Genomic DNA, 27,892 nt, shown 5'->3' with positions numbered 1-27,892 from the left:
CATCAATGAGGTTTATACATGTTGCTAATGTCACTTTAAAGAGAAAACCAGAGAAACCAGATGGATTTTATGTCAGTTTAAAAAATATATATATATAATTGGTAGGAAAAAAATCCCAATGCGATTTTTTTCTTCAATAAGGGAAAATGGTTAAAATGGCAAAGTAAATAGTTAATTGCATTTAAACGTCACCAGAATCCAAAAGGCCAATGTGCACGGAAGGGATTTTTATTACCTGGTGAAATACATCCTAATTTGAAAATGTCAAAATGTCTATAATGTTTAATAAATAACCTTAAAATGTACTTTTATGAATTGGTTTTATTGAAAGTTTGCACCAACAGTGTCATGAAAAATCTTTTGAAAGGTTAGTACAGAATAGCTTACAAGTGAGTGCTCAAATAGATTTATAAAAAGGCTTTGGCATAGAATTGCAAATCACTGAAGCAAACAAGCGCAGACTAAAATTAACTTCTTTGTGACGGGGAGATTTTCCTAAAACCCCCCCCAAAAAACAAATTCTCAACCTTGCTTAAACAGATAATGAATGAACCAAAGAGCAATGTTCATGAAGCCGTCTGACTCCGCGTCCACCTTTGACAGCGAGTGGTTATTTCCGGGATACCACAACAGTCTGGAAAGACAAAAACACCAGCAAATGTGAGAAGTTAAGCAGAACAAAGCCTCACTAGTAACGCACAGTTAGTCATACTTACCGAACTGGGACCTGCTTTGCCTTCAGAGCTTTGTAATACTCAAGGCCCTGCTTGTTAGGGACCCGTTTGTCATCTTCGCCTAACGTAAGCAACACGGGCGTTTGCACCTGCGGAAATCAACATCACAGATTATTTGCGTGTCCATTTTGTTTCACTCAAACTGAAAACACAACGCGGAGGCACCTTCGAAACATGTTTAATTGGCGACACGCTCAACATTCGTTCCAAAACCGCATAGTCGGGAAGGCCGTCCGTGCTGTAGTCAAAGCCGGCCTCGACGACGCACCTGCAAAGTCGAAAGTGCAAGTTTCACTATTATATTTATCTGTGACTCGCCCCTTATGGAATCGTTTGCGTGACCTTTACCAGTCTGGGATGTCGGTGCAGCCAACCATCGATGCGATGTTGACGACAGGATTACGTGCGACACATGCTTTGTAGAAACCAGGGTATTGTCCAATCAGGTGACAGGCCAGGAAACCCCCGTGAGAGCCACCTGACACGGCCACCTTCTCTGGATCAAAGTCACCACCTTGTAGAACACTTTCCACTGCAAACTGAAAGGCCACGAACAAGTAAATGTATTAGAAAAAGGAAAAAGAGCTTCTTTGCTTGTCAATTGTAATAACGGTGGAATTTACTTGGACATCTTTTACATCCTGTGTGCCGACATTGCCAGGTAAAGAGAGCACATTGTCTTGTCCAAAGCCAAGAGACCCGCGATAATTGACTGTAAAATGAAATAAAAATACATAAATGATATATGTATAAACATGTATACAGTTTTTAATGCTGATTCATCACGTTACTCACCAAGCAAAGAAGCAAAGCCCATTCTACACATCACTGAACAAGACAGAAGCCATTCAGCCACAAACACGGAGTGAGGACCCCCTGTATTAAGACATTTGGAAATATGCAGAATCATAATGAGTTTTATGTGCAATGTTCAAAGGGTTTAGATGCACTTACCATGAGGAATTAAAACCAGAGGAAGTTTCACACCCGCTTTCACTTCTTTAGGTTTGATGAGCAAGGCTTCGAAATCAAGCCCAGCTGGAAATGACAGACATTTTACATTAAACACCAAACCACAGCATGAAACGGTAAACAAGAAGCGTCAGTAACAGTTCGGAGATGACTTGCAGTACTGGCTGTTGTCTTGCTCTGGCGGCGGGGTAAAAGTCAGGGTCTTCCACTCAATATCCTCTAAAACATCGCAGTCTTCCAGAGTGACCCAGACCACTTTCTCCTCAGATTCCCCGGCCGGAAGAAAGCCCACTCTCTGAACGTGTGCGAAAAAGAGGTTCGCGGCGTTAACGTGGCTTTTGCGCACTCGAGATGACACAAGAAGCGGCGGTGTAATTTGTCCTACCAGGCGTGGAGGGTGATTCGGCGAAGAGCAACTGACCACCATCAAGTTTCTAACGATGTTCAACAGGCACCAGTTTCCTGCATCCGAGTCTGAGAAAATAACAAACATCTCTGACACACTGAACACAAAACGTATTCAAAATCTCACATCTGCATTACTGAATGGACCACATTATCGACAATCGCTTTCTTTACACGGCATTCTCGGATCAGACTCACCTGACGTTAAAGAAGTGACGAGGCCAGTGTTGATGTCCACCATTAGTAGATCCTGAAAACGTGTGTCAGATTAGTGCAACGGTCTCAGAAATGAACTTACACACGGTAATACCTTACGACTCTTCTGGGGACTTGCAACGATGATGCGCTGGCTGTCGGCCGACCAGCACTGAGGCGACAGCTGAGAGCTATAGATGCCCGCGAAGCCGTCTATAAAGTCAACACGCAGATGAGAACGTGAAGTTGTGAATGAAAGCGAAATACGCGAGAATGAAAACAAGATAACGACTCGCCTTCTCTCGGGCGATTCACTATATCCACAATCACCGATGTCTTTTTGGTATACCAGTCGTACTAGAATCACGCATACAGACAAAAAGATGTTTAGATAACACTCAAACACTGATGATGTATGTATGAGAATTTAACAGGTTAAAACATTTTAACTGCAGATGGACAATTGGAAGCCCAGGTGAAAACAAGGGCTGTAAATCATGATTATTTTAGTAGTTTTTATTTGATTTGATTATTTGTTTTATTTTTATTACTATATATTATTTAAATATGGTGACAGAAGGCTTATAGATGAAGAATATTTACAAATAAAGTGTAGAATAAAGTGTAAATAAAGTGTAGAAATAGATGATTATTTATTGGCATTTTGATTTAATGCCACCGTCTTTGTTATAAAGGGTCATTTTGTACGTGCTTTAGAGTGTGTATAGTCTAGATAACGATTACTCTTATCAGAATACGACTGATAACTATTGTGCGCGGAGGAGAAATGGTGTTTGTGTACAGTACCATGCACAACTTAAAGCACTGCATATGTGGTCCATAAACAGCGCACTCCAAGTATGCAATCCTACAGTGGTCTGGACTCAGCCTGGGAGAGCACACTGCAGCCGAGTCTGAGGACAACTGCTCTGAGGGAGACAACAAGATTAAACCGTGATTATATGGAAAAATACAATATTCCCCCAAAAAGAATTACATTTGAAGAGTGAAAGACATGCGTGGGATGTCGTAATAAGCAGTAGTAATCAGGAAACTGTTCAGTCAGGTGAGGGCCCGGGAAACCCCCCCCCAGAGCCACCTTGCAGAACACTAGCAACATGCGGTGTGACTAGAACTTGACATGACTTACCACATTTCCCTCCAATGAGATCCACGTAGAACAAAGAAGACCTGACAAAACAATTATGTGTGTTTAGGGTTTTACGAGACGACAAACAGAACCTAATCGTCCGTTTGATTTAAGGTTATGGTACACTCGATTGTCCCTGTAGGGAAATGTGCCCTCTGCATTTGACCCGTCCCTCAATGCAGCTGAGGAAACGTGTCAGAGCAGCGCGAGCCACGGTGCAGTGCCCCGGGGCCCCATCTCCGCATCTTGAGCTCGATTTGGTCAGCAATAACTCAGCTGGAGGATTTGACCCGTTGTGCACATTCTTTGTCCAATGTGTAGAATACAAACCTCCTATTTGGGCAGTATTTAAGGCCAAGTCGAAATGGTTCGTGCCACCAGCCCACAAAGACGACACCAGCATCGTCTGGAGCCCAAAAGGCCTAGAAAAGAGTAATATTTAAGGGAATGCGAAATTAAGCAAAGCAGGAATGTGAAAGCTGTAACAGAAGTACAAACATACCTGCCCGGGAGAGATGTCTTCAGGTACGCCTTCCAAAATGGACACATTGTCCCCTTCTATGTCCATGACACAAAGCACTGGGCTGCTCTTACTGACCAGTGCTTCACCCCAGTCTTCGTAAAATGCGAACTGTTGCCCCTACAGGACAGTAAGGTGAGGACATGAGTTGAAGTAGTTGAAGACAATGGACATACTATACTGTGGACTCACTTTAACAGGTGCATCCTCATCTCTGGCTGCAGACCGCTCTGGTGACGCAGTCTGTGAGAAAGAAAAGGATTTTTTAAATGTTGCAGAAAAAAAGATAGACTTTATATGTTGAAACGGGAAGTAATTTTTGCTTGTGTAATACATCTGGCTGGAGTACAGACGAGACAACATTCAGATAAAAAAAACATGCCTTGTGAAAAAAATAAAAATGAAATTGTGAATGGGCAGTTTTGTAGTTCAAAACCAGACGAACCTGGAAAAATGACTCAACTTCGGGTCGTTTTTTTTCAGCCACATAAAGGAGGTGGGTTTCAGAGTGGGACCAGACCAGACACCCGAACTGATCTATACAAATAAATTATTGCTTTGTTAACAAACAAAAAAACATTCAACAAATGAGGTTCTATTTGATTAAAAATGACCAACCGTCTTCATAAACTTTTCCATGCTTTTTTAAGGCTGTGAGGTTTACACTTCTCATTTTGATGTTCTTACTCCAGATCTGAAAAGTGTAGAAAAAGTTTTTTAAAAGTACTTATTTGGTAGAGCAGATACAGTATAGCAACAATGCACTCAAGCCTACCTCCAAATATTGTTTAACTTCTCCCTTGACTGTGCACTCCCTCACAACTGCTTTCATTTCCCCTGATGGTGAATCTTTACTTAACACCCTAAAACATCAAATGAAGAAGTCTTTTCCATAGTATAGTAGGTACGGATAAAGGATGAGCACTTCACTCACTCTCCTTTGATTTCAGAACAGTTTCCACAAGCCCCAGAGAACACCACGGACGCGTCGTCGTGGAAAACGATGTACTGTCTGCAAAATTTGACATTCTCGTTTCGATCGAAGTCACGCTGGCTCCATTCTGGGGGAAACACAAGACACAAAAGGCTCGTTTCAGTTTCACCAGAGAACTTTTGGAGGCATTATTTGACCACAAGACTACCAACCTGTGTAAATGTTGCTGTATTTGCCTCCATATCGAGAGGTGATGACTGGCCCCACGTCTGCTCTGGTCAGGGAAGGGAAAAGGCTGAGCTCTCTGTACAGTCTGGAGATCTCTTCCGGTTTGGACATCACCTGGCAATAAACAGCAGAATAATGCAAAGTACGACTCAGGGGCACAAAATGTCTCGCAGCAGTCAGAACTCTATTCATTGTGTGTTAAGACGAGCACTGTACTACTCATACACGGGCAACACTTAAGAAGATGCAATATAATGGAAGAATGAAAACGAAAGAAATGCGTGGTAACAACAAATATGACAGTGACCGAGAAACAGGAACTTCCTGTAGAACAACTAGTCACGTTACCGCGTCTTGTCTGAGCGAGTTTAGTGCGAATTAACTTAGCATTCATATCAATAACGTGATTTAAGGAGCGTAAAGTGTTTCAAGGATTCAAATATAACTTGGCTAAGCGTATAATGTCAATTTAGGTGAATAACATAAGGTTTATTACCGGAGCTTTCATAGCTACGAGCGCTTCAGTCCTCAACAACAGTGAAGGTGCAAAGGTTAGTCCTGATCACACTTCCGGCGCACAACAAAATAACACACATTTTCCAAGGAGTTTTCTTCCTTTATATTCTTCTGCTTATTCTTTCTCTTCTTCCTTCTATGGTGTTTTGTGACGGTTGGTATCCAAGTGTTACATTACCGCCACCTGCTCTTTAACTTCTTCTTTGTAGTTCACCATATCTTCCTTTTGGCTTTGTGTTGAGCCATGTGACCTTTGTTTTGGCAGCAGGACCCAGAAACTGTAGAACATCCGTTTTATTCTTGTCCAGTGGTAAAGAGGACAAAAACATTGGTGGGGTCAAAAAAATTAATCTTAAACATTTTACAAAACAAGATATTCTCATAGCTACTAAAAATATCCCAAATGAGACCTTTAATTTGATAAACAGTATGAGTAAGTATCATATTCACAAAAGTAAATGGAAAAATCAAATATTGTGTGCTTTAAAAATTAATTTAAAATGTCATTTATCAAAAAAAATAAGAGCAAATTTATTGAAGAATTTTGTCTAGCTGCTAATACCTTTTTGTTATTCTAGAAGTTGTATTTAGTATATCTTTAAACTGTCTTTAAACGTGTTATACGTTATATTTGATTTTCAGTGATGTTTGAGAATTAACTTTTTACAGATATGCTTATTGTTTTGTTTTTTTAAAAGAATGCAAACTTACAAACCCACACATCTAGACACCTTTTAGTTTAATCTAATTTTAACATGGAAGAATAATGGAAGCAGGAGGCATTATTTTTAATGTATTAGTATAAGAGAACACACTGTGTTCAGTTTTTAGCAATACTATCTAATTTATAAGCAGATAAGGCCAGGTCAGATTTAAAATTAACTATACACCAAATGCACTGTTCTCCATTCTTTTTTTCTATTCATATTTTTTGCTCTATTTATAAATTTACACCAGATTTAAATATTCTTTTTAAGTAAGTTATCTGGTTTTATTTGTCCACTTATGTTCCTAATCTTGTTTCTGTGCCTGGTCTGTGTTGCAATCTGTGTTGTGAAAATATAATACATCCATGGTTGCAACACTGACATTTCCCAATTGTGGGACGATTAAAAGTTCTCTTATTTTAATGAAACATTATTTTTGATGGTTTTAAGAACGCTCTCTACAAATCTCTCTGCAGCGCGATCTTGAGAATTGTTTAAAATGTTGCATGGATCGACCTGATTCATGGGATTGACTCAGAAGCACCAGAAGTAAAGCCGGCGTGAGGAGAAATTGTGGTTCTGGTGACGTCACGTAAAAAAGGCCTCAGTCCATCCCAAGGAATATCCGGTTTGACGAATATTTAGCACCAATTCAAAGCAAAATATTATATTTAAAAATATTATTGGTCAAACAAATATATATATATATAATATATATAAAATAACCAATAACCAGGAAGCTGAAGCTATGATCTGAAAACCACGAATAAAGTTTGTTTATTGATCCATTGTCAATCCAGGGACAAGGAAGATTCAGGCACCGCCCATGATAATGAAACGTGGGGGAAAGATCACATTGCTTTAATCAAATATTTATTTGATTTACATTTCTATAGGGTAGTATAAATAAAACTAAAACATTTCAGTTTACATAATATTGTATGTTTTAAGGCAAATGAATATGGTTGACATAGTACTGACCGATAGTACTAAACAGTTTTATGAGGTGAAACAAGAAAATTGCAATAGCAACAATACAACAATATGATTTCCCTGCATATTTCACTCACAGTTAAATGACTTTGATTATGATTACCTTATTCTGTTGGCCAACGTATTTGGTGAGAATTAAAACAATTATATGTATGCACATTTAATGCAAACAATTAACAACAAATTAATGCAAACGCAGGTACTAATTTAAAAAAAAACTTTAACTTTCAAAAAATCAAATATCGCTTTTTTATTCGTCAATATCTTGCTTTTAGCACCTTTTTATATTTGACAGTAGAGGGCGGAATTGTACATCATACCACATGGTCTGGGCTCTGCATTGAACACTTACAATAAAAACATAAATAATATAATTTTAAAGAATTTAATCTTGTTTCTTGATCCTATGTCTTTGTATAGAACCGTAGTGCAAAGCATGAAGTCAGTTCTGTATGTTTTTTTCAGTTTCTTTTTTTTTTTCAAAATAGGAGGAAACAAAGATACAGTAGGTGGTTAAAACAATGTGTGAAACATAAACTAAACTTCTACTCTTATTTTCTACTTTCCTATTGTCCTTTAATGACGAAATAACTGCTTATGATGAAGCGTATATACTATTTTCAACCCATTAACAAGTTACAGAGGGGGCATGAGGTTTTATTTTGACATTAGATTCTTTCTAAGGTCTTTGTGCGATAACAAAATTCAGTGTGTCAGTCCTGAATATATTTGATGTGCTTTTTAATCAGCTTCCGTTATTCAAAGCACTCATACAGTGTTTATTTAAAATAGTTGTATTAATACAGAAGTAGACGTAAGTCATCTCCTTAACCAAACTGTTCAGTTTTACAATCTTGTTGGCATCTCATTTGAACTTATGAATCATTATTATAAGGGGTAAAAAATCAATGAATAAGTTTTAACTGTTAACTGGATGATAGGACCAGGTCGGGCTCTTTGGCTCCTTCCTGCACACTTTTGTCTCCACAGTTTCCTGACAACTCTGGAAAGTGGAGGCTCTTGGTTGAGTGACTTGGGGATCCAGGAGTAGGACTCATGCCCGGCCTTTTGGGAGCAACTGGAGGTGGATGTGTGCGTTCAGAGCGTGGAGTGAGAGGTGAGCGAATGCCGGGAGATAACGGCCCTGACGAGGGAGACTTTGGACCAGTCGGGGAAGACAAGTTGCGGTAATCGGTACCAAAAGGAGAGTTGCTGATTGGGGCCAGTTTGACTCCAGCCTGTTGGCTCGTGAAGCGGGACAGCACCTGCGTGACAGTGTTGCGGGCCAGCTGTTTGGCAGTAGTGTTCTCTAGTGGAGGGGGGACACAGGTCGTGGGGGACAGATCTCGAGGTGACAGAGGCCCACTGCTGTGATGTTGCTGCTCCAGTTCTGCCTGAGTCTGGAACTTGTGCCTGGCAGCTTGGAAACGCTGATTTACTGAAGCCTGGTAAGCCGACTGATGAAAGCCCGGGCTCCCGAGGCGCTTGGCCAGTACAGGGGAGGAGACCGGAGAGGAAGAGAGCGAGGAGGAGGCAGTGCTGGAGGGAGAGCGTGGGTGAGAGAGAGGGTGAAGAGGTGAATGAGACAATTGTCCACTGCCATTTTCCACAAACACCTCATTTTCAGGAGCTTTCCTCTCCTTTATGGACTCTGTGCTTTTGTTAGTGTGGTGACCGTTTGCCTTGGATACTGAGGCTGGCTTGGTCGTGTTGCCAAGTTTTCCATCCAGTTCTGTCTGACCAGATGTAGACTCCGACGCTTTGTTGCACAGTTCATTTTCTTCCTTTACACCACACATGTTTTCTACAGAGGCTAATCCCTCTGTGAGCTCCTCCACCTGTCTGTCAAGTATCTTACACCTCTCCTTTTCTTTACGGAGCTGAGATTTTAACTGCTCTCGCTCTGTTTCAAACTCAGCCAATTGCCTCTCAGACTTGGTCTTTGATTGAGCGGCGTGTCTCCTCTCTTCCTCCAAAGTGTTCTGAAGTTTCTCCAGAGCGCTGGTTTCTTCTTGAAGTCGGCTGTAGAGCTGGGACGCCTTCTGGGCCTCCTCCTGTGCTTGGCTGCAGGCTCGCTGCAGCTCCAGACTCAAGGTGGAGGAGAGCTGCTGCTGCTGGGACAGGGACTCCTCCACTTGGCTCACCGTCTGAACCCGCTCCTTCTCCAGGCGTCGCACTGTAGCCCGCTCCACCTCCAACTAAACCAAAGAAACGCAAAGGTAGTAAGAACATTTCCAAACATGACCACATGGGGGCAGTGTTAACTCAATGTTAACCGACTGTAATAACTGGCGTTCCAGACTAATTGAGGAGATGAAACGAGACAGAAAACAAGTCTTTTCAATTTCTTGATTGCATTTGTTTTCTGATAAATTGCATTCAGAAACCATAAGGGAGGATGAACTTTTGTGCATGTGAGTTCAGTATTTTGAGAGGAAAGCCTGGAGATGACTGGGAAACTCTAAGGAAGCTTCTCTTACATAATGTCCCTGTACAGAGTTTAAAAGTGCCTCATGTTGAGCTCTGTGAGTGAGTGTGCACAGTGACCCTGTATTAGTCATGGCCATCCTTTATCTCACGTTTCCTGAGGCCATAAGAGCCCAGAGCTGATGAACAACCAAACAATGGCCCCATCCGCCTCAGTTTCCTCCAGACCTGCCTCGTACGGACAGATCCACAGACACCCTCCAGTGCCTGTACTTTCCCAGGCCCAGCCCTCTGCTCCCTGCTGAGTCATACAATGCACTCAAGACTATCCAGCTAAGCTTAAATGAGGTAAATGATCAGCTAGTACCTCAACTTGAAAGTGGTTTTGATTATTTTATAGCTCAACACAAAGTACTCACATTGTATTACTGTACATACCTGCAATAGTTGTGATATTTAAGTTCTATACAAAAGAAAATGTACCTAAAAACTTCACACCAGTGCCAAGAGTTCATATAGTCTGTTAATACCTGTTGAAGGAGTTTATCCCTTTCCACTTGGAGCATATACGCAACATCTTCACTCCGCGCAGACTCTTGGGCCCTGCACCGTTTTTCCTCCTCCAAATCAGCAAGCATCTGTCACCCAAGGGAGAAAAAAACACATTACATCAACTATGAAAGAAATTGCAAGTTGTCACATGTTTCTGTTGCTCATGATATGTAATGTAATATACTAATAGGAAGTTGTAGCTTAGTTTACTCAATTCCCATAGGCTTTTTAAAAAATGAACCCTCAATTCAACCGGATTAACAAGGATTTTGTTTTTCACAATGTCTGAGCCTTGGGTGTGTGCCTGTCTGTGTGACTTCTTACCTTTAGCTGACTGTCACATGTCTAAGAATTAATATTGAGAATTAGCGTTGCAGAGTAAAGATTTAGACTAAATGATCTGAACCAGGTCAATACTTGGTCACACACCATAGAATTTGGGACTAAATCTCGTAAACCTGGAAATAAACCAGACATGGAACAAACCAGGACCAAATTAGTGCTGTGAACGCGCCAATAATCTGATGTAAACCAGAAGTACAGAAAACATCTATGCAAAAACAGAACTGGGTCAAAACTAACCACAAGATCTACATTTTCTGTGCAGCTTTACCCTTTTATGTCTTCTTTCTGTTGCAGCCAGCTGACCCATCATCCTCTCTTGCATCCTTTTGCAGTGAGCCATGACTAGTTTTAGAACAGCCAGAGGGTTTGGGCCCACTGCGCGTCCCGTTACGCTGCTGTTGTTCTGGCCCAGTGCATTTTGCCGTTCCTCTGCTTCACTGTCCCTCTGCAAGGCCAGGAACGGATCGCTGAGGTCATATTGTCCGTAACGCTCTTGGACGAAGGCATCTCTGTGCTGGGCCTAAAGAGAGAAAAAAACCCCATCTATAAATATTTTTTAACGTCAAAACATCTATTTGCATTTTTTTCTTTTTCCCATTTGAAGATGTTTTTGCAAGTATTCATTTGATGTGTGTCAAAAGCAGGGCAACGCAAGCACTTACAGGGGACACTTGGAATTGTTTCAGATTTTATAAGAAGTGAAATTGTATAGCATTTTACATTTTTATAATAAATATTTGTAGTAAATCTTACATCCATAAGAACGTTTTAGGGGATTTTGGACATCAAGATCCTTAAAAAAAAAGAAAAAAAATTAACAACGCACAACTATAGTAAACCAATTTATTTACCTAGAAACCAAGTTATGGTACGTGGAGTGTGTGAGACAAACAAGGCTGAGAACCACTGACCATTGAAGACTACAATTTAGTTACATTAATCATGATTATAGAGACATGCACAAAAAAGAAAACCATTAGATTCTCTGCAGGGCACTAAAAGGTACCAATTCATAGCAAGTTAATCATTTTTGTTTTTATTACACCTACAATTGATTTACTAGGTTTTACAATGTGCAAAAACAAAATAGTTCTTCTTTTTATGTATTTCTTTGTGATTTCCTGTTCAGACAAACGTTGCTTCTTGCCGTATTCTGTGCACATGTGCTGTAAATCCAGTGGATGGGGCCAAACATTAATATTTTGGAGCATTTCATTCAAATGCACTGGTTTTCAGTCCCTGCATTTTAAAAATTACACAATTTTTGGCACAATGTTGATAAATGAGGGCCAATTTTAATACATCAAATGGGATCTTCTTTTTCTGTAAATATTTCAGTACAAAAAAAAAGGTACAGAAGTAAATAAAAACATTTCACTTAGAATCGTGTGTGTAGAGAAAATGAATGTGAAGTTATTGTTGTGAGCACTACAGCAGATGGTCCTTCTCCTTTAACCCAAACACAAAGAGGCGAGGCCTGGCCCACCCCCACAAGGGACACATTCATTTCTCCCCAGGGACATCAATGATTTAATGAAATCTGCAAAAATTACTGAAAATGAGTTGAACACAATGTCTCCTTACCATGGCTTGTCTGCCACCCATAGTAACACTCATTGCGATCAAAAACACTTTTTAAAAAGTGAAAAAGTAGCAGCACACAAATCATAAAAAACATGTAAACATCTAAAAAGAGATGTAAAAAAAAAACTAAAACAGAACTGCATTTAAAAAGAGACCATTTCTGTAGGATTCTAGCTCTTTGATTGTTTTTGTATTGAGAGAAAACCCCTCAATGAGATCTGACCAATACTTCAGAATACAACACCCTAAAGTTAAACCATGCCATGATCAAGTGTAACTACATCCAAAGTTTAAAAATGATGGGCAACAGACTCCTCCATACATATCTATAGAAAATATTCAGAAAGGTAAAAACAGTTTTAATGGATACAAATTGTGTTCTAGAATAAATAGGTCATGGTCACAAAATCAAACAGTATAATAACCATTAACTAAGAGACCTACTAAAACAAAATCTCACCATGAGGGTTTTCTATCAGGGCGGTTCTATTTCGGACATCATTTTGCTTATCGGTTTAGTCCTACGATTATTCTTTTGATGAATCGATTAGTTGACACAAAAGTCACGTGATAAAAATGCTTTCACTGAATTTGACCCAGATGAAGTTGATGTGCACCAGATCTTGGTAGAATACATTTATGGACAAAAAAAAAGAGGCTCATGGCATATTTTGGAGTTAACAATTACTAGGTCACTAAATTAATTGATGATTTTCAAAATCCATTAGTTGTGATTAACTTATTAAGCCCTAGTCATATTCGCTCCTCACAGTGCTGGTGCATAAGTTGAATTCTTCATATTGATATATTATATATTATGAAGACATGCCTTTGTCACACTCGTCTGTCTTTCCATAAAATGTTCAGCAGACAGATGCCCCTTCAGCCCCTTCAGCCCCCTCTGTCCACTGCCCAAACATGCATGACACCGCATTCCAATGTCTCTTCATCATTTCTCAGAAAGTGCCTCTCGTTACTTGGGCTGCTCTGTCAGTCTCTCTCTCTCTCTCTCCACATGCGCTCACAACCCTGAGGGAACACGGAGTTGCAGGCTCTTTTCTGTGGCTTAACAAAGAATCCAGTAAAAGGGAGTTTACATGGGTCACTTTCAGACACTTGCTCAATGCTTTACGTTCTTCTGATGCTCTGCCTCTGATGCAGACCAAAAGGCTTTGATAGCTGCAGTAAATATGTGTAGTTTCCTCATTGTAGCAAATGATTTATGTGTGGTTTCAAGAAGTAAATGATCACATAACTAGGATGGGGTAAGGTAGTTCGTTGCTTTAGATATACGAAATAAATAAACAAGGTCCTTGGGTCAAAGTGATCACAATTTCCGAACACCTTTCAACATCAATTGCCTGAACATAAACTATCTACTGTAAATGTTGAATCATTACCATTTAACACACAAAATTAGGGTTTTATTATATTATTATCATCCAAACAACACACCTTTGCTGACAGATGATTGGCTGTGGACCTCTCGATTACAAAGACCACAGCATATCGTGGACAAATGTCGATCTCAATTCAAATGTTATTAATCAAACCCACAAACGTCTTGTTGAAATACATACAGTATTTCAAGTACATGCATGCATCAAATGAGAATAACTGCTTAGGAGGAAAACCTTAGAACTGCTGGCTCAATAACCACTCTCAGTCTATGTTAAAAAGTAGAACAATGTATTTAAAACGCATAAAGCTCATCATATTGACCATGATGCTATATATGCTTTAGATTAGAGTACTTTAGCAGGTCTTGGGGCTGGACTGAAATTGCAGTGGTGTGTGTGCCCAAGGCTTGGTCCCTCATGGTTTTCTTGGGACAGTTCGGATAATGACAGAGTGTGGTCGACCTTCATGAGAGGGAACAACATTACCCAGCTTTTAAGCTCTAATTTCAGGTCGTGTACTGCAAATTTTCCTCCAGCCAACGTTTATTTTCTGCACCAATTTCAGCTCCACTCTAAAATGTCAGCCCAATCAACGCATTCAACATATTTTTCTCTTTACTTGCTTTCCTCTGTGGCGTGATCCTTCATTTCAGCTGTATTCTTGGTCTGTCAGTAGGTTACCTGCAGCTCCGAGGCACAGTCCGAGCCTTGTGTGAGCCGACAGAGAAGAAGGGAGTAAGGTTTCTGTCATAAGCCTCTGTAATGAGCCGTTAACAATAGAGCGAGCAGCTGGAGAGAGCCACCTAACACATCTCTCCTGTTACACATGCACTCAGAGTGGTTAATCCTCATGCCAAACACCCATAGAAAAGTCCCCCTCCACAGCTCTGGTTCTTTTCGGGGTCGCCAAAGTAAATTACTCGCATGGGTACTTTGACATGTCTTAGGCTGCGTGATTCCCTTGATGCAACTCCTACAATTCATTCTGATCCAAGGCTCCACGTCAAGGAATAAGACGCTCAAAAGCAGGGGACAAGCTCCTCAACACGACTCAAAACGTGAATGTAGATTGCAAATATAGCCTCTTGTTTAGTATAGTAGTAAAATTCAGTACGCCCTAAAATATGAAAAGTACATAATCGCTAAAAATGCAAATGCTTATCAATATAGATGCATGTTAAGCCTAATTTTACCTCAACATTTGCCTTATGAAAGAGTTATTTCTAATCTCTTGGTTACTTTACTCAAACAAAAGTGTGTTAAAGTATACTCAAAGCAAATCCAACACATAGACCCAAGTAGACTTTCCCATCTATAGTCCGACATCGTCAGCTTGGACAAGGTGGTCTCCACGGTAACATGTCAAGTCCAAAAGCGTTTCCTGCAGTTAGGGTTAAATCGATGCATTCCTGCAGAATTAGTTTGCTTCTCTGCAGCTTAGCCGTTGCACACTGACACAAAGAGGCGGCAAGACCAGACATGTCAAATGTATTAAAAACGTAACGGTCTATTCTTCCACAACTTGGGGGGTTCGGGTTCTACCATTGCCAAGAAGACACCCAACATTAAGCAATAAGCAATATATATTCATGATACAAAGGGTATGATATCTGATGTTTTCTTAGGTATTTTTAGAGCGATCAGATAGACAATTCTTAAAGATGAAAAGGCCAATATGTACACTATGTGAAGATGTTATCACAAACAACACAATAAATCTAACTTTGACACATTGTACAATGACTGGGGGGGGGGGAAACAAGCATTTTTTCGCCGGTTTGTAATACCTTTCCATGCCAAACTGCAACATGTTGTACAGCCTTATCGGAGCGGTCCACTCCAGCCCTTTGTGCCCCATTGTCCAGAAACAGGAAAACCCTTTACGCCGCAAAAATAGACATTACGGGACGAGAGGAAATGATATCATCTGCTAAACATAATGAGAGCTAATCTGAGCAACAGCAAGTCAGCTACTTTCGTCTGATCCAGCTATACTTCATGTTTTATACTGGGTGCAGCACTAAAATATTCATTCATATTATGCCTGACAGAGGAAGAATAACAACGGCATTCACTTCCTTGTGCAAAGACAATGATCGACTTTTTGGTTTTGCCACTCCCGTACGACCTGTTCTCCGAAGTCACGCTCCAGAGAACGTTCCCACTGTGAGCCGGCTGATTATCTAAGTAATGAAAACTGTAAACAAAATCAGCTCTCTGCACAGACATGCCCCGCCAATGACAAGGTTTAATCAGAAACCAAGCGCTATAGGGTATTAAAACTGTGATCACACAGTAAAGACAGTTGTGGCCAAACCAATTCAAACGTTTTTGCGATAAGGCTGTTTGTTGAAGCATCTTCTGCGAGGAGGTTGTGGGTTTGATTTCTGTTATTGGTTTCCGTCTAAAGATATGCATGATAATATTGATAATACACTAACGTAATAATGGCATCTTTCATTTCTTTAGAATGACAATCAGTGACATATGCAAATGTACAATACAAGTTATTGAAGCTGCAGTACCATTCTGCTAAATTACACTAGACACCTGAACGCTACAATATATTACAAAAGAAATAGCCGTCTTGCCAGGTGCCATGACAACCCCTGGACAATAGCTGGACTTTGGACATGACTAATTAAAGATCATTTGGCAATCATTGGTAAGCAAACACTATAAAGGCCGATAAATGTAAGAAAATTCAGATAACAATGGGATTGGGCAATATTGGGAATTTAAGATAATATTGTGAATGTTCTTTTAAAGACATGCAACATTTTCATTTGAATATTTTAGTCTATAGTGTCAGAAAAGCGACAAAATTAGCACAAAGTTCAAAAAATAGTATATGGAGATATTGCTGAACTTTTGTGCTTAGTTTTACAGACATTTCCCATTTGTCTGATAATTACACCCTAATTAATACATATAAAGACATGCTTCAATACATTTGTGTTGGCTTGAAATAACATCGTTATCATTATACTCGATAACGATGTTATTTCAAGATAACGACATCTTATACAGGCAGGTTGTAGAGTAGAGTTTTAATAAATACGTTTTTATTATTTATATGTGCTGACCCACCAGAGGGGGGGAATTCTAACAGCCTTGTTATTTACCTTATTGACAGGGCTCCTTTATTTCACTCATTTGCCTCGAGATCATGAATAGATTATTTTTTGTCATCACACACACCCATCACTCTACAAATAAGGTAAATAACAAGGAAGGTTTGGTCTGAAGTCTGTGTAATCCATGCCTATCCCAGAATAGATCGACATAATCGGAGACTAATTGCTTTTCCCAAATCTCTTACAGCAAAGTAAAAAATAATAAGGATCATTATATATATAACTCTCCATTCTTTTGATAAACGTTATAAAATACATAACCTCGAGGTGTAACATCATACCGTGGTGTTTCTGGTCATGGTTATCATATTGTGGAAATGTCACACTCTAGCGTCCCTAAATTCCACAGAGGAAATGTTTAATAAATACCCCGGTCCAAAGGTAAAGTGCCAGCAAATCAAGTGACCTGGCAAAGACCATTGCCAAGGGCTGGACTGTCCAGTAAAAATGCTTTAGAGTGTCCCAGTGGGCGGAGGGGAAGTGAGCCATTGGGGCCTCCAGCTCTGTACATCCTCTCCATAATAAACGCAGCAGCCTAAGTGTCCCCCCGGAGAGCCCAGTGAGTGTGTGGAGGCGAGATAGGGCCCGGGCTGTGGTCTGACATCAAAGACCCCCCCGTAATGTAAATGTGTGTGTGAGGGAGGGAGGAAATGGTGACAGGATGGAGGAGAGACTGAAAAGGCAACTGGACATGAGCAATTTTAGACCTAGTTTTCAAACCCAAATATGGGTTATTGTCAACTTCAAATGATTAGTTATATACAAACTATCTCAAACTATGTCATGTCTTGCTTTTCTACGTTAAGTCCGGATTACAGTGCCCTTGATTGCTCCTTTAATACGAGATCAGTTAAAACCGTAGTCAATTCTATGGCCTTAACAGTTGCTTGAGACTGACATACCCAGTGGAAACATGGCCTCAGAGTTGCTGAAATGCCCTTATCTTGTTCTCTATTGTATTGAACAGGCCGTGGAAACCCTCCCTTAACCATTGTCTTACAAGCACAGATTGTCTTGTGTACACAGCCACTCCTTTTCATCTGAGATGCTTTGGAGGGCTTCTCGCTGAAAGGGATTTTGAGTTCAACCTAGTCACTTTAAGAGCAAAATACTAGACTCCTATTGCTTCACAACACTAATATTTAATGGCACTGCTACAATTGTACTTGTGGTATGGACGAAGTTGCAGAAAATCCCATAACACTTGACCCGGAGCGCTGTGGTGTACGTTGTGTCTAATAGTATAGTAGTTATCTCACCCGTAGAGCATGGATAACCACATCTTGGGCCTCCAGCTCTCCCTCCAGGATACTGAGCAGAGTCAGCAGCTCAGCCCTGCTAAGAGCCTCCACGTCCATCTTCTCCTAGACACAGGAAAAAGGCGATTACACAGGTGCACACTGGAATACTTGACACACTGGGAGACTTTACCAAACACAAAAGACGTAATCTGAAACCAAGTCATATCAGGATATCAGGATCTGCTTTAGGTGAATTCCTGTTTTATAAATGTAAAAGAGAAACAATCTGCGTGTTTAAGCAGTGTGAGCACAGGTAGGATAAGGCTGCAGAGTTTAAAGTGTATGCAAGCCTCACTCATAGACCGTTGTGGCCAGGGTAAGAAGGTCCAAAGCCATAATTATCTGGTCTCAAGGGTATAATTGTGTTTTCTCAATTACTTTAACCCATTTTATGAAACTTGAATAAGGTGGATTTCTCTCTTCAACATCAAAAACAGTTACTCTTCATACAACTGAGGTAAATACAGGATAAAAAGGAATGAGTACCTCCAAAAATGTGTTAATGTTATAAACATAAGGGTAAGGAATGGCCAGGCCACAGCTCACAGCTGAGGATTTAAAATGACTGGAGTCAACATAAAATATTTTCCATATTTCTTTTTTTCCCCTTAACATCCCTTTGTCAAGTGAGAATAAAACACACAGAGTGCTAACTGTTTATGTAGCTTATTAACGTTTGTGATCATGTGCAACATTTTGCATTTATAAAGAATGCATGATGATTAACCAATCATAAAAAAAAATGCATTTGTGTTTATTGCCAACACAAAACAACTTCCTCATGAAAATCCTAAACAATGTTAACATTGTTTTAAACAGAGCGCAGAAAAAGTGATATCAACCAACACACAACTAGTGAAGATGTCATTCCCAACCTGGAAATTCTCAGGGGTCCCCAGGGGTTCTTTGAAAACAGGTCCTAACTAGGTATGTGCATTTTGATTATGGGATTACATTGTAATTGCTTCTAAAAAATAGTATTATAATTAATGTGCTATAATAACCAGAAAGTAATCAAATCTTCCTAATAAGAAGGAAGGAGGAGGACGTTTGCATCACCAATGCATCCACAGGTACAATAGGGGTTACTGGGGGGAAAAAGGTTGGGAACCACCGCCATAAGAGCCATGTTTATTATGGTATGCACTTGCACACCACTAAAGACACCACCAGTTAGTGAAATAATCTTCCCCTGCTCCACAAAGACAGAAGAAAAACATGATTTGCAGATACTGTTCATGTTGTCCAAGCCTATACACACTGCCCCTGGGGTTGGTCAGAAACAGATCCACCTGCCTCAACAACACCCTTTGTTTAAAACCAAGTCTTTAGATGCCCATTAAGAATAACACATGGCCAGCCAAATGCAATCACTTGGCTATAACCACATTGACTGCCATCTGAAAATCACAAAATCAATATTGCATCGATCATGAAGAAGCGGTACATCAGCCAAAGAATAACTTAAGAATGTGAGTATCAGGTTATAATTATCAGCCAAGACTTGACACTTTTAGAGACCACAAGACCGCAGACCGGACTAAAAACCAAGCCTGGATCTGGATGAGTAACTTGACGAGAAATGGTAAGGCTAAACCTAAATATATAAGATACTTTGACAAACAAAATTAAAAATCAAACATTTAGAATTGGCATACCTTCATGCGCTTCTCTCGTTGCGCATTGAATAAAAAAATCTTCCAGAGTGAGAAATTCGTGTACAAAAAGCATGAATCAAAGCAATCCACTGTCAAGGGGCGCTCCTGCTCCAAAGCGAGTCTGAACAACAGGCATTCAACAACCAAACCGCGGAGCCAATCAGCGAATCGTACAACATCATCAGTCCAATCAGAGGCAGAGTAAAGGCGAGGGGCGGGACAGAAGCGTTCCCTTACGGGTGGGATAAGCCTCTTTGTTTCGGACGTCCAGTCGCGACTGATTTCCTTGGAGCGGCTTAGAAGCACGTTCTCGGTGTTTATGGACTGATTATGATCCTCCATGAATCACACAACGCAAACACGGAACTGTGATTATTAAATAGTAGACAGAAGAGGCAGACATGTTTGGAGTTGTGTAGAATCAATCACCCAAACTGTCTGAAGGGGCTTAAGACGTTCTACGGGGAAGACAGCAGTGCCATCTGCTGGTAGAATTAAGTGATGTGAATTGGTACGTTTATCCCATAGATATTGATAATCATTGGTTGTGATGTAAAAAAATATAGGCCTTATGGCATTAAAAAATAAATAAAATTAGTTTTGGTCATATCCTTGTTAAGAATGTTTCTTGTTTTAATTACGTGTCCCTTAATCTGCAATTACTTCAAAAACAACAGCAGTGTCCATATTAGCAGTGCTTAAATCATTGAGCCCACGTAACCCACCAAATTATTACCACTTTAAATTTGATTCTGCAGTGGGGGTCTTGAGTCAGTTGCCTTTCCAGACTTAATGCCATGCAGCCTTGTCCATCTTCTCTTATTTGTTTAGTTATTTTAATGTCTTTATTTATTTTGTCCCTACTTTGTGTTGCAACACTAGAATTTCTCCATTGTGGGACAAATAAAGGCTTATCTTATCTTATCTTATCGTATCTTATCGTATCTGATTTGCTGTAGCTCATGGTCACCACAAACAACAGGAGCAGGGATTAATTTGTAAATCACTAGTTACAAAATGCTTTTGAATTGTGTGATGATGTTGGGGAACAGGACAAAAAAGCTCCATTATCATTGTTATAATACTTTTGGATCCACTAAAAAACTCTCCGGAACCTTTACTCTCAAAAATCAAGATACATTTGAATGGGGCCTCAGAGGTCTCAGGGGCCTCAGCTTCATGGCGTCTGCGGAGTCAGAATAACACATGGTCCAAACTCTGGTCACTCACTCTGGGCTCTGCTGGTGTCTGTGGATGTGGCTCCTCTGGCTTTAAGAATCATCAGTGCTGTTTTAGGTTTCCTGATTAAAAAAACAGAAAAGGTCTCATTGGACTTGTACAAAACTTGAGAATATGGTGATGAAGGATGTCTCACAGTACAGTATTCCCACATTTGGCTCGGAAATGCATTTGATCTCATTTAATATTCTTAACATTTACAGATCAAAACTTACAGAGGCGATTGGTGGAGAGCTCTAATGTGAAGCTCATGACTCCCTCTGGTGGATCACTCGGGACAAGCTTCTTAAAAAAACAAAACACACACACACACACACACACACACACACACCTAGAAAAATGCTTCTTTGTTATATCAAAAGTGGAATTTATTTAGGTCTACATTTTGAATAAGCAGTCACTTACCTGCACCAGAGGTATATCTCTCAAGAGACCAGGACACATCTCTTTAATCTTTTATAAAACATCTACAATGTGGAAAAAGAGACAATATTGATGTTAGTGAAGAACGCTCATGTAAATCTATTTGTCCTAAAATGTCTTGTCTCAGACTTTGTCTTTCACAAGGACACACAGTGGAACAAAAGCACACGTCTTACCTATAAACTTGGGACTTTACAGTGAAGTTGGAAGTTACACTGCAGCTTCGGCCCCTCCAAACCAAAAGGTGGCAAAGGTGTAAAGTGCACATGCAAAAAGACACAGAGGAACAACATATCTCCAGCTCATCTGTATCGCCCTCGTCTAAGAAGGCAGACCCGTCCCCCAGAAGGTACAGCCACTGCAGAAGGTCCAATGAATTAAGAATCATGAATTTGATTTTGTGGATCAAAGATCACGGTGGCAAAGACGGTTAGCTCTCTTGCCTCCCAAGAAGAAGATTAATGGTTCGATTCCCGGACCAGACCAACTTCACATGATCTCTCTGGGTGGAGTCTGTATGTTCTCCCCGTGTTACCGTGGGTTCTCTCCGGGTTCTCCAGCTTCCTCCCACCGTCCAAAGACATGCATGTGTTAGGCAAAACTGGTGACTCTAAATTAGCCCTAGCGAATGAATGTGAGAGTGAATAATTGTCTGTAATGTCTCTGTGTTAACCCTGCGACTGTGCCCCGCCTAAGGCCCAAAGTCACTGGGATAGGCTCCAGTCACCTGCGACCCCGAAAGGGAATAAGCGGAAGAAAATGGATCATCAAAGATCATTATCAGTGCTACTCTATATTATTATTTTATATCCCACTTTGTTTTACTGACTTGCTTTTATTTTTGGATACACTTTCCTCCCAGACAACAGAGCATTTGGCTTGCTTTTTGTAGGCCTAGTTAATAATCCTTAACTATAGACCCTATGATTGGGCACAATTTTATGGGTTCAGTGTGGTTTTTTCTATGATTTGAGTCGGTCTCTCCTCTGTTCTGCAGTGCGCCTGACAGTTTGGGTACACCATCTATAAGAGAGACAGAAATGTGGCCAAAGCATTTACCAGTCCATTGCTCACCACCAGGGGCCCTGCTGGGGAAACGACAGCATAGACCAGTTTAGTTTAGACCATAGACCAGCATCATGCCAAGTAAGAATATTAATTATATGAAATAAGGTGACAAAAGTATCATTCAGGTATTTTATTTAATTTCTCAGATTAACAGTTCCAATGGGATTTAAACTCACGTTGTGAGTTTAAAGCCAATTGATAAATAAAAAACAGATTTTCTATAAAAGAAAAGTGCGGCCGGTTCAGTCTGAGGGGGTTTTAGGCCCGTGATTATCCTTTTCTCGAGCAATGTTCTTCTCAAAGATAATGTGCTTTGGCTCTGAGCATCTCACTGCAGGAGTGCGCTCTGAATCTGAGGAGAATCCCGAGGCTGGACGTACAAGGTTCTATTCCTAAATTAGACTGCGCCTACAAATATCATTTTGTGCGCATATATATTTATATTATACGCAGAAGAAGGTGGATGGATTTGTATGACAAACTTTACGGTCACACTGGCTGTAAACTAGAGGAGAGCTTTACATGGGCCTGTCCACTGTCTGCAGGAGACCCAGACAAGGGAACTGCTTTAAACTGTTCTACATGGGAAATGTAGTGTTTTAGTAAGCTAACAATCACTAAATGCAAGTTTCAGCAAGAGAGTTGCTTATAGTTCGTTTCAAACACATATCACGTTATTATTATGCTTTTCCAATAGAGGGCAGTGCAAGCCAACTTACGCTAGTTTTCTTGATTTAATGGTTGTTTGACTTCCCAGACTGTATTGATTATTATCTACCTATACATCCACTTACAATTACATTTTAGACAGTTTTTGATTTGCCCAGACATTATATAAAGCCCATAAATGTCATCCAGTAAAGTTATAGTTTGGATTATCACACAGCCTATTCAATGAATTCTTGTCCTCTTTCCTGGAGAACAACCTCTATAGCAGTGTCTCTGAGGAGCGAATAACCACAAAGGGAGGGTCATTGTGGGACATAGGGTCGTCCCAGGACAACTGATGTCCAATGGGCAGGTGCACAGTGTCTGTAACAGCCCCAACACCAAACCTCTGGGAGCTCACTAACATTGTTCCTGTCCCTGCTGCAAAGTCACACACGTCACTGCACAGAATGGACGTGCTTTCAGCTATTTCTGTTTGAAGCACAGGGCATGCAAGAAGTTACAGATGCTGCTGCAAATTAGGTTGGACTAAAGGGATAATTGGATGCATATTTTAACTAAATTATGTACCCCAGTTTTCAGAGTTCACAAATGTCCTCTCCAACACGTCTGAAGTTTTGTTTTACCTATTTCTGTGAAAGGAAGATTATGCACCGCTCTGGACTGGACTCTGTGGTCTTCTTGTCAATGCCTGGAGGCACAAAATACATTTTAGCCAAACGTGTTCATTTTTGACCTGAGGGAAAGAAGAATGGAAAGAAGAACAGCCACACTATTTCCAATTCCTTGACCATTGCAAACTCACAGTTTACAAAGCATCTGTTGATCTTTTACACTATAGTCATTGAAGGCGCACTGTAACATTTCTAACGGAGGGTCCGCCACCTGCTTTGCCGGCATGTTCCACAGTGTGACCCTAACATATCTCCATGTACATGCAAGTGAGGCAACAAGGCCACATTTCTTCATTTTTTTTTCTTGCAAAAAATAAGTTAAAAGCCATACTTTGGATCATTTTAGGCAAACCAATAACATCTCTATGAGGACGAGCAGATTGCAGAGAAATATTTTTTTATATTCAACTGTCCTTGGGTGTTAATGTATAATTAAATATATAGAATGATGATATAGAATACCAGTACCTCTTATAAACTGCCTGTTGTAACAGCAGCTCAATCCTAAAAAGGACATAATGTGCAAGACGATGGCAAGTCAAGTTAAACTCACAAAAAGAGTTGGTAGGAAATAGCATCACTTTTCTTATGATTTGTTTTAAACTGCTGATTCTACCTTGCCTCTCTGCACCACACTGGGCTGCCACTTTCACACAGTTTCTCAGCGGTACACAGCCAGTTGTAGTGAGTTGAAATTCCAGCTCAGAGAAGTGCCAAAGCAATAGTTGAAACAGCTGGAGGGCACTCTGCAAGGCAACTTTTTACTTTCCTTTGTTGAATTCTAAGTTTTTCAAAGTGACTGTAATTGGGAGCTTTGGTACTATTTCTCCAATTATGAAAAATAGTTATATGTATTTTCTTACTATTTTTTTACATCCTTTTTACTTTTACTTCATTACATTTTAGGCAAAGCATCTGTACTTTTTATTCCAATACATGTTTGAACTGGACTCAAATATGGTTTGAGGGGTTATTTTTGCACGTTCAAGGTTTAAAGTTTAAGTCTCAGCTTTGAGCAAACCAAAATATAAACATTAAATTCACAATAGACAAGTCAACAAATTGGTTGGAATTGCTCCTGTTGACCAACAAGCTGCACGGTTCTTTATCAAAATTACTCATTTTAAAAATTACAACATTTGTCAAAATCTGTGAACTACTTTTTACCCTTAAAGTACATTTTAAACAAGTACTTCAAAACATTTGAATGAGTGAATTTGAACAGGCTCCAGCAGCTCAGTGGGCCGAGTGCTCGTCGCCAGAGCTAAAAGTTGGTGGTGCAAATCCAGCTCCTACAAATGAATACTGTTGTTTCCATTGACGAAACACTTAATCTGCCTCACCCCTGGTCTTTGTGTACACTGATATAAGAATGTGTGAATGTAAAGTGCTTTGAGAGCCTTGAAGGTAGAAAAGGGCTATATAAATGTGACCATTAACCAGTTACTTAGGTGTGATTGGTTGAGGTCAGTATGCATCTCACTGGACGTTTTGGTTGCTTGTTCCACAGAACTCCTCCTTGTGCACTTGTTCAGGTTATGTTGAGATTTTTTGACAGCCAAATTACTTACTGAAGGCATTGTTGAGTTTGATATCTGCTTAATGTTCTCTTTTTTTTAAATTAAACAACAACAACAACAACAACAACAACAATTAACAAAACAATACAGTCACAAAACTAAAATATTCCACCTTCACCATATATTTACACACAAAAAAGACAACTAAAAAAAAAAACCAATAAACTAAAAAACGAATTAAGTAACATTGATACCTACTTAATGTTCTCTTTTCTAATATTGAAATCCTTATTTGAGTCGTTCTGAAAGATTAAGTTACAGAGTGTAGGTTTGTGGCTGTTTTTATGGGTAAAATGAACACTGTTCCTAGATCTATGTTGCTCATTAATCATTTGTCTGGTGATTAAATTGAATTTGTTGCATGTTGAGAAGCTCAGTTGGCAGAGCTGTTCAGCTATTGATCAGAAAGTCCTGTTGCGTGCTGCCTTTGCGACAGACATGCCAGTCTCCTCTACTCTATACAGTATGTACATGTCAGTGTGGTTCCTCCGGTTACATTTTTGTGCACTAACTAAAAGAAATATTATTTACGTATTTCCCCATAACAAAATGACTGTTTTGTACGATTCTTAAGCCACTTTGAAAGCCGATTGAATTTGACGTCATGGTTCCATAACTTTTCCTTGTGAGAATCATGAATCCACATTGTACTCTCAGAAATGCATTCACATCTCTACTGTCCCATGTCTTACAGCATATTGTATCCCACAGATCTATATGCGTGTCTGTCTTACTGCTCCTGCTTGACTGCCAGTGGGCCTCTGTACTGAATAGGACGAGGGCTTATTAAGATGTATAGTGTGACACCGCTGTTTTCAGTTTAAAGCCTCCAACTGTGCGGCTGACATTGATCCTAGTATGGGATTTCATCTGCCAAACATACGAGCCACAAACGCACATAAGCTCCAGCCTGGGCTATCAGAATCTGCAGAAGTCACAGGGTGTCTTTGTTCTGTACGTTCTGTGTGAAATGTGTGCCGCAGCAGAGCTCATGTTGACTCTTTATCCTCTAAAGAACAGAGCAAACGGCTCCTATACTCAGTGTATACATTATTGGATTTGGGCCCAGCTGCAACAAACTGTACCTCATGTTGCTCCTTTCCTCTTTACATTCCTGTCTATAACATAAATGTAGCATGAACACTTTGATTAAAATTGTTATTTGATTATTGACTATACAGTTCTAAATTACACATTATTAAATAAAATAAAACTGGTCTTAGCTGGCCTGGCAAACCTGTCCATAGACATGTAACTCCATATGTTTCATGCAATAGTGTGGAACATTCAAGGCCTGGTAAAAATGTTTTAAATATTCAGTCAATTTTACTTAACTCTACTCTTTCTTGTTTATACTCTGATTTCTTGCTCATGCCAAAAATGTGTAGTACAGTACGTCCATAAAACAGTAGGGGCTTTACAGGACTCAATAAAGTAAACAAGACAGTCCTTGAGACTCTTTCCTCTTGAGTTCTTGAGTTCTTGAGTTCTTGAGTTCTTGAGATCTTTATCCGGCACTGTACTCCCAGCGTGCACTGCAAATACATTGACCATACATTGAAGCCCTGTGGCAAATGCTCAGGGGAATGTGGATTAATCATTTTTCAGGCCGAGCCCGTCAGAGCCGTGACAGACTCACAGTGCTCATGGATCACACAGTCTCTCACACTGACCTGCCATCCATCATCCACAACGGCCCGCTGTGCAAACGTGTGCTCCAAGTTTACACATAACCACACTGCTCATTGCAACTGTAACTGTTTCTTTTTTAAAATATTTTTTTTTTATTAGACAGGAAAGGACAGTGTGAAATGGGGATATGAGAGAGTCGAGATTTGGAGTTGGGATTCAAACCCACTACACTGCGGCCGGCTGCACTTGGAGCACACGTGTGCCGTGACTTAACCACTCCACCACCGGACAGCACTCATTGTTTCATCCATATTTATCAACCTAGAGGTTCAATGAAAAATATATAAAAGCTTTCAATATTCATTTCCTGAACATGAACAATACAGAATTTTAATAATAGCCACATGCTAGTCACATTTCTCTGTCCAAAGTCACACATTTTTAGGACTGCATGTAGGTCCCTCCGTGTTCTAGCCTTAAGCTGATCATTGATGATTCAATAAAACAATGAATAAATCATTCAATAAATTAACAAATATACAAAAAATAAGACATTGTTTGATGTTTTTAGTCAGATGACTGAGGGACTTACAAGCATTTCCATTTCACCCTGGAGAGACAAAGAGACCACGAGAATGGACTGTTTAGCAAGCTTTATTCGAGAGTTATTTGGCGCTCAGACCCCGGCGGAAGACGTTGCAATCATGGGCACTCCATGATCTATTTGTATTAGATGTCTCCCCCCGGAGCCTGGAGACTGGTGGTGGTAGATATTAAGAGGAGGTAGAGGATGAGGGGAATGTAGAGGAGGAGCAGGGGAGGTGGTGGGTCGCAGTACGGTTTGAGCGG

The 27,892-nt window shown here is 40.1% G+C and overlaps 2 protein-coding genes across 3 annotated transcripts; both read right to left on the bottom strand.

Moving 5' to 3' along the window:
• Nucleotides 1-305: 305 nt before the first annotated feature.
• On the bottom strand, nt 306-5,713 carry apeh (acylaminoacyl-peptide hydrolase). Of its 2 annotated transcripts, XM_072449829.1 has the most exons (23): nt 5,635-5,713; nt 5,123-5,252; nt 4,911-5,037; nt 4,752-4,839; nt 4,595-4,670; nt 4,422-4,513; nt 4,169-4,219; nt 3,959-4,096; nt 3,787-3,878; nt 3,457-3,497; nt 3,114-3,235; nt 2,603-2,663; nt 2,422-2,519; nt 2,310-2,361; nt 2,092-2,180; nt 1,863-2,001; nt 1,689-1,772; nt 1,530-1,610; nt 1,358-1,446; nt 1,083-1,273; nt 900-1,002; nt 717-823; nt 306-634 (listed from the first exon to the last, which is right to left on the bottom strand). In XM_072449829.1, exons 1-23 carry the CDS (start codon nt 5,644-5,646, stop codon nt 523-525), a joined length of 2,175 nt encoding a protein of 724 aa, XP_072305930.1. In that variant the 5' UTR covers nt 5,647-5,713; the 3' UTR covers nt 306-522. The 2 variants fall into 2 exon arrangements, with proteins under 2 accessions (XP_072305930.1, XP_072305929.1); XM_072449828.1 differs by lacking the exon at nt 5,635-5,713 and having other exon boundaries at nt 5,123-5,394.
• Nucleotides 5,714-8,032: 2,319 nt separating this feature from the next.
• On the bottom strand, nt 8,033-19,888 carry cttnbp2nlb (CTTNBP2 N-terminal like b). Its single transcript, XM_072449826.1, has 5 exons — nt 19,759-19,888; nt 18,059-18,163; nt 10,947-11,198; nt 10,312-10,419; nt 8,033-9,552 (listed from the first exon to the last, which is right to left on the bottom strand). The coding sequence occupies exons 1-5, from the start codon at nt 19,762-19,764 to the stop codon at nt 8,281-8,283; spliced, it is 1,743 nt and encodes a 580-aa protein (XP_072305927.1). The 5' UTR covers nt 19,765-19,888; the 3' UTR covers nt 8,033-8,280.
• Between the last annotated feature and the right edge of the window lie 8,004 nt (nt 19,889-27,892).

Source organism: Eucyclogobius newberryi, unplaced genomic scaffold, assembly GCF_026437365.1.
Source record: "Eucyclogobius newberryi isolate DKJ021-1_F unplaced genomic scaffold, fEucNew1.0.hap1 SCAF_17, whole genome shotgun sequence".
NCBI lineage: Eukaryota > Metazoa > Chordata > Actinopteri > Gobiiformes > Gobiidae > Eucyclogobius > Eucyclogobius newberryi.
This window is presented reverse-complemented; position numbering and strand designations above follow the sequence as displayed.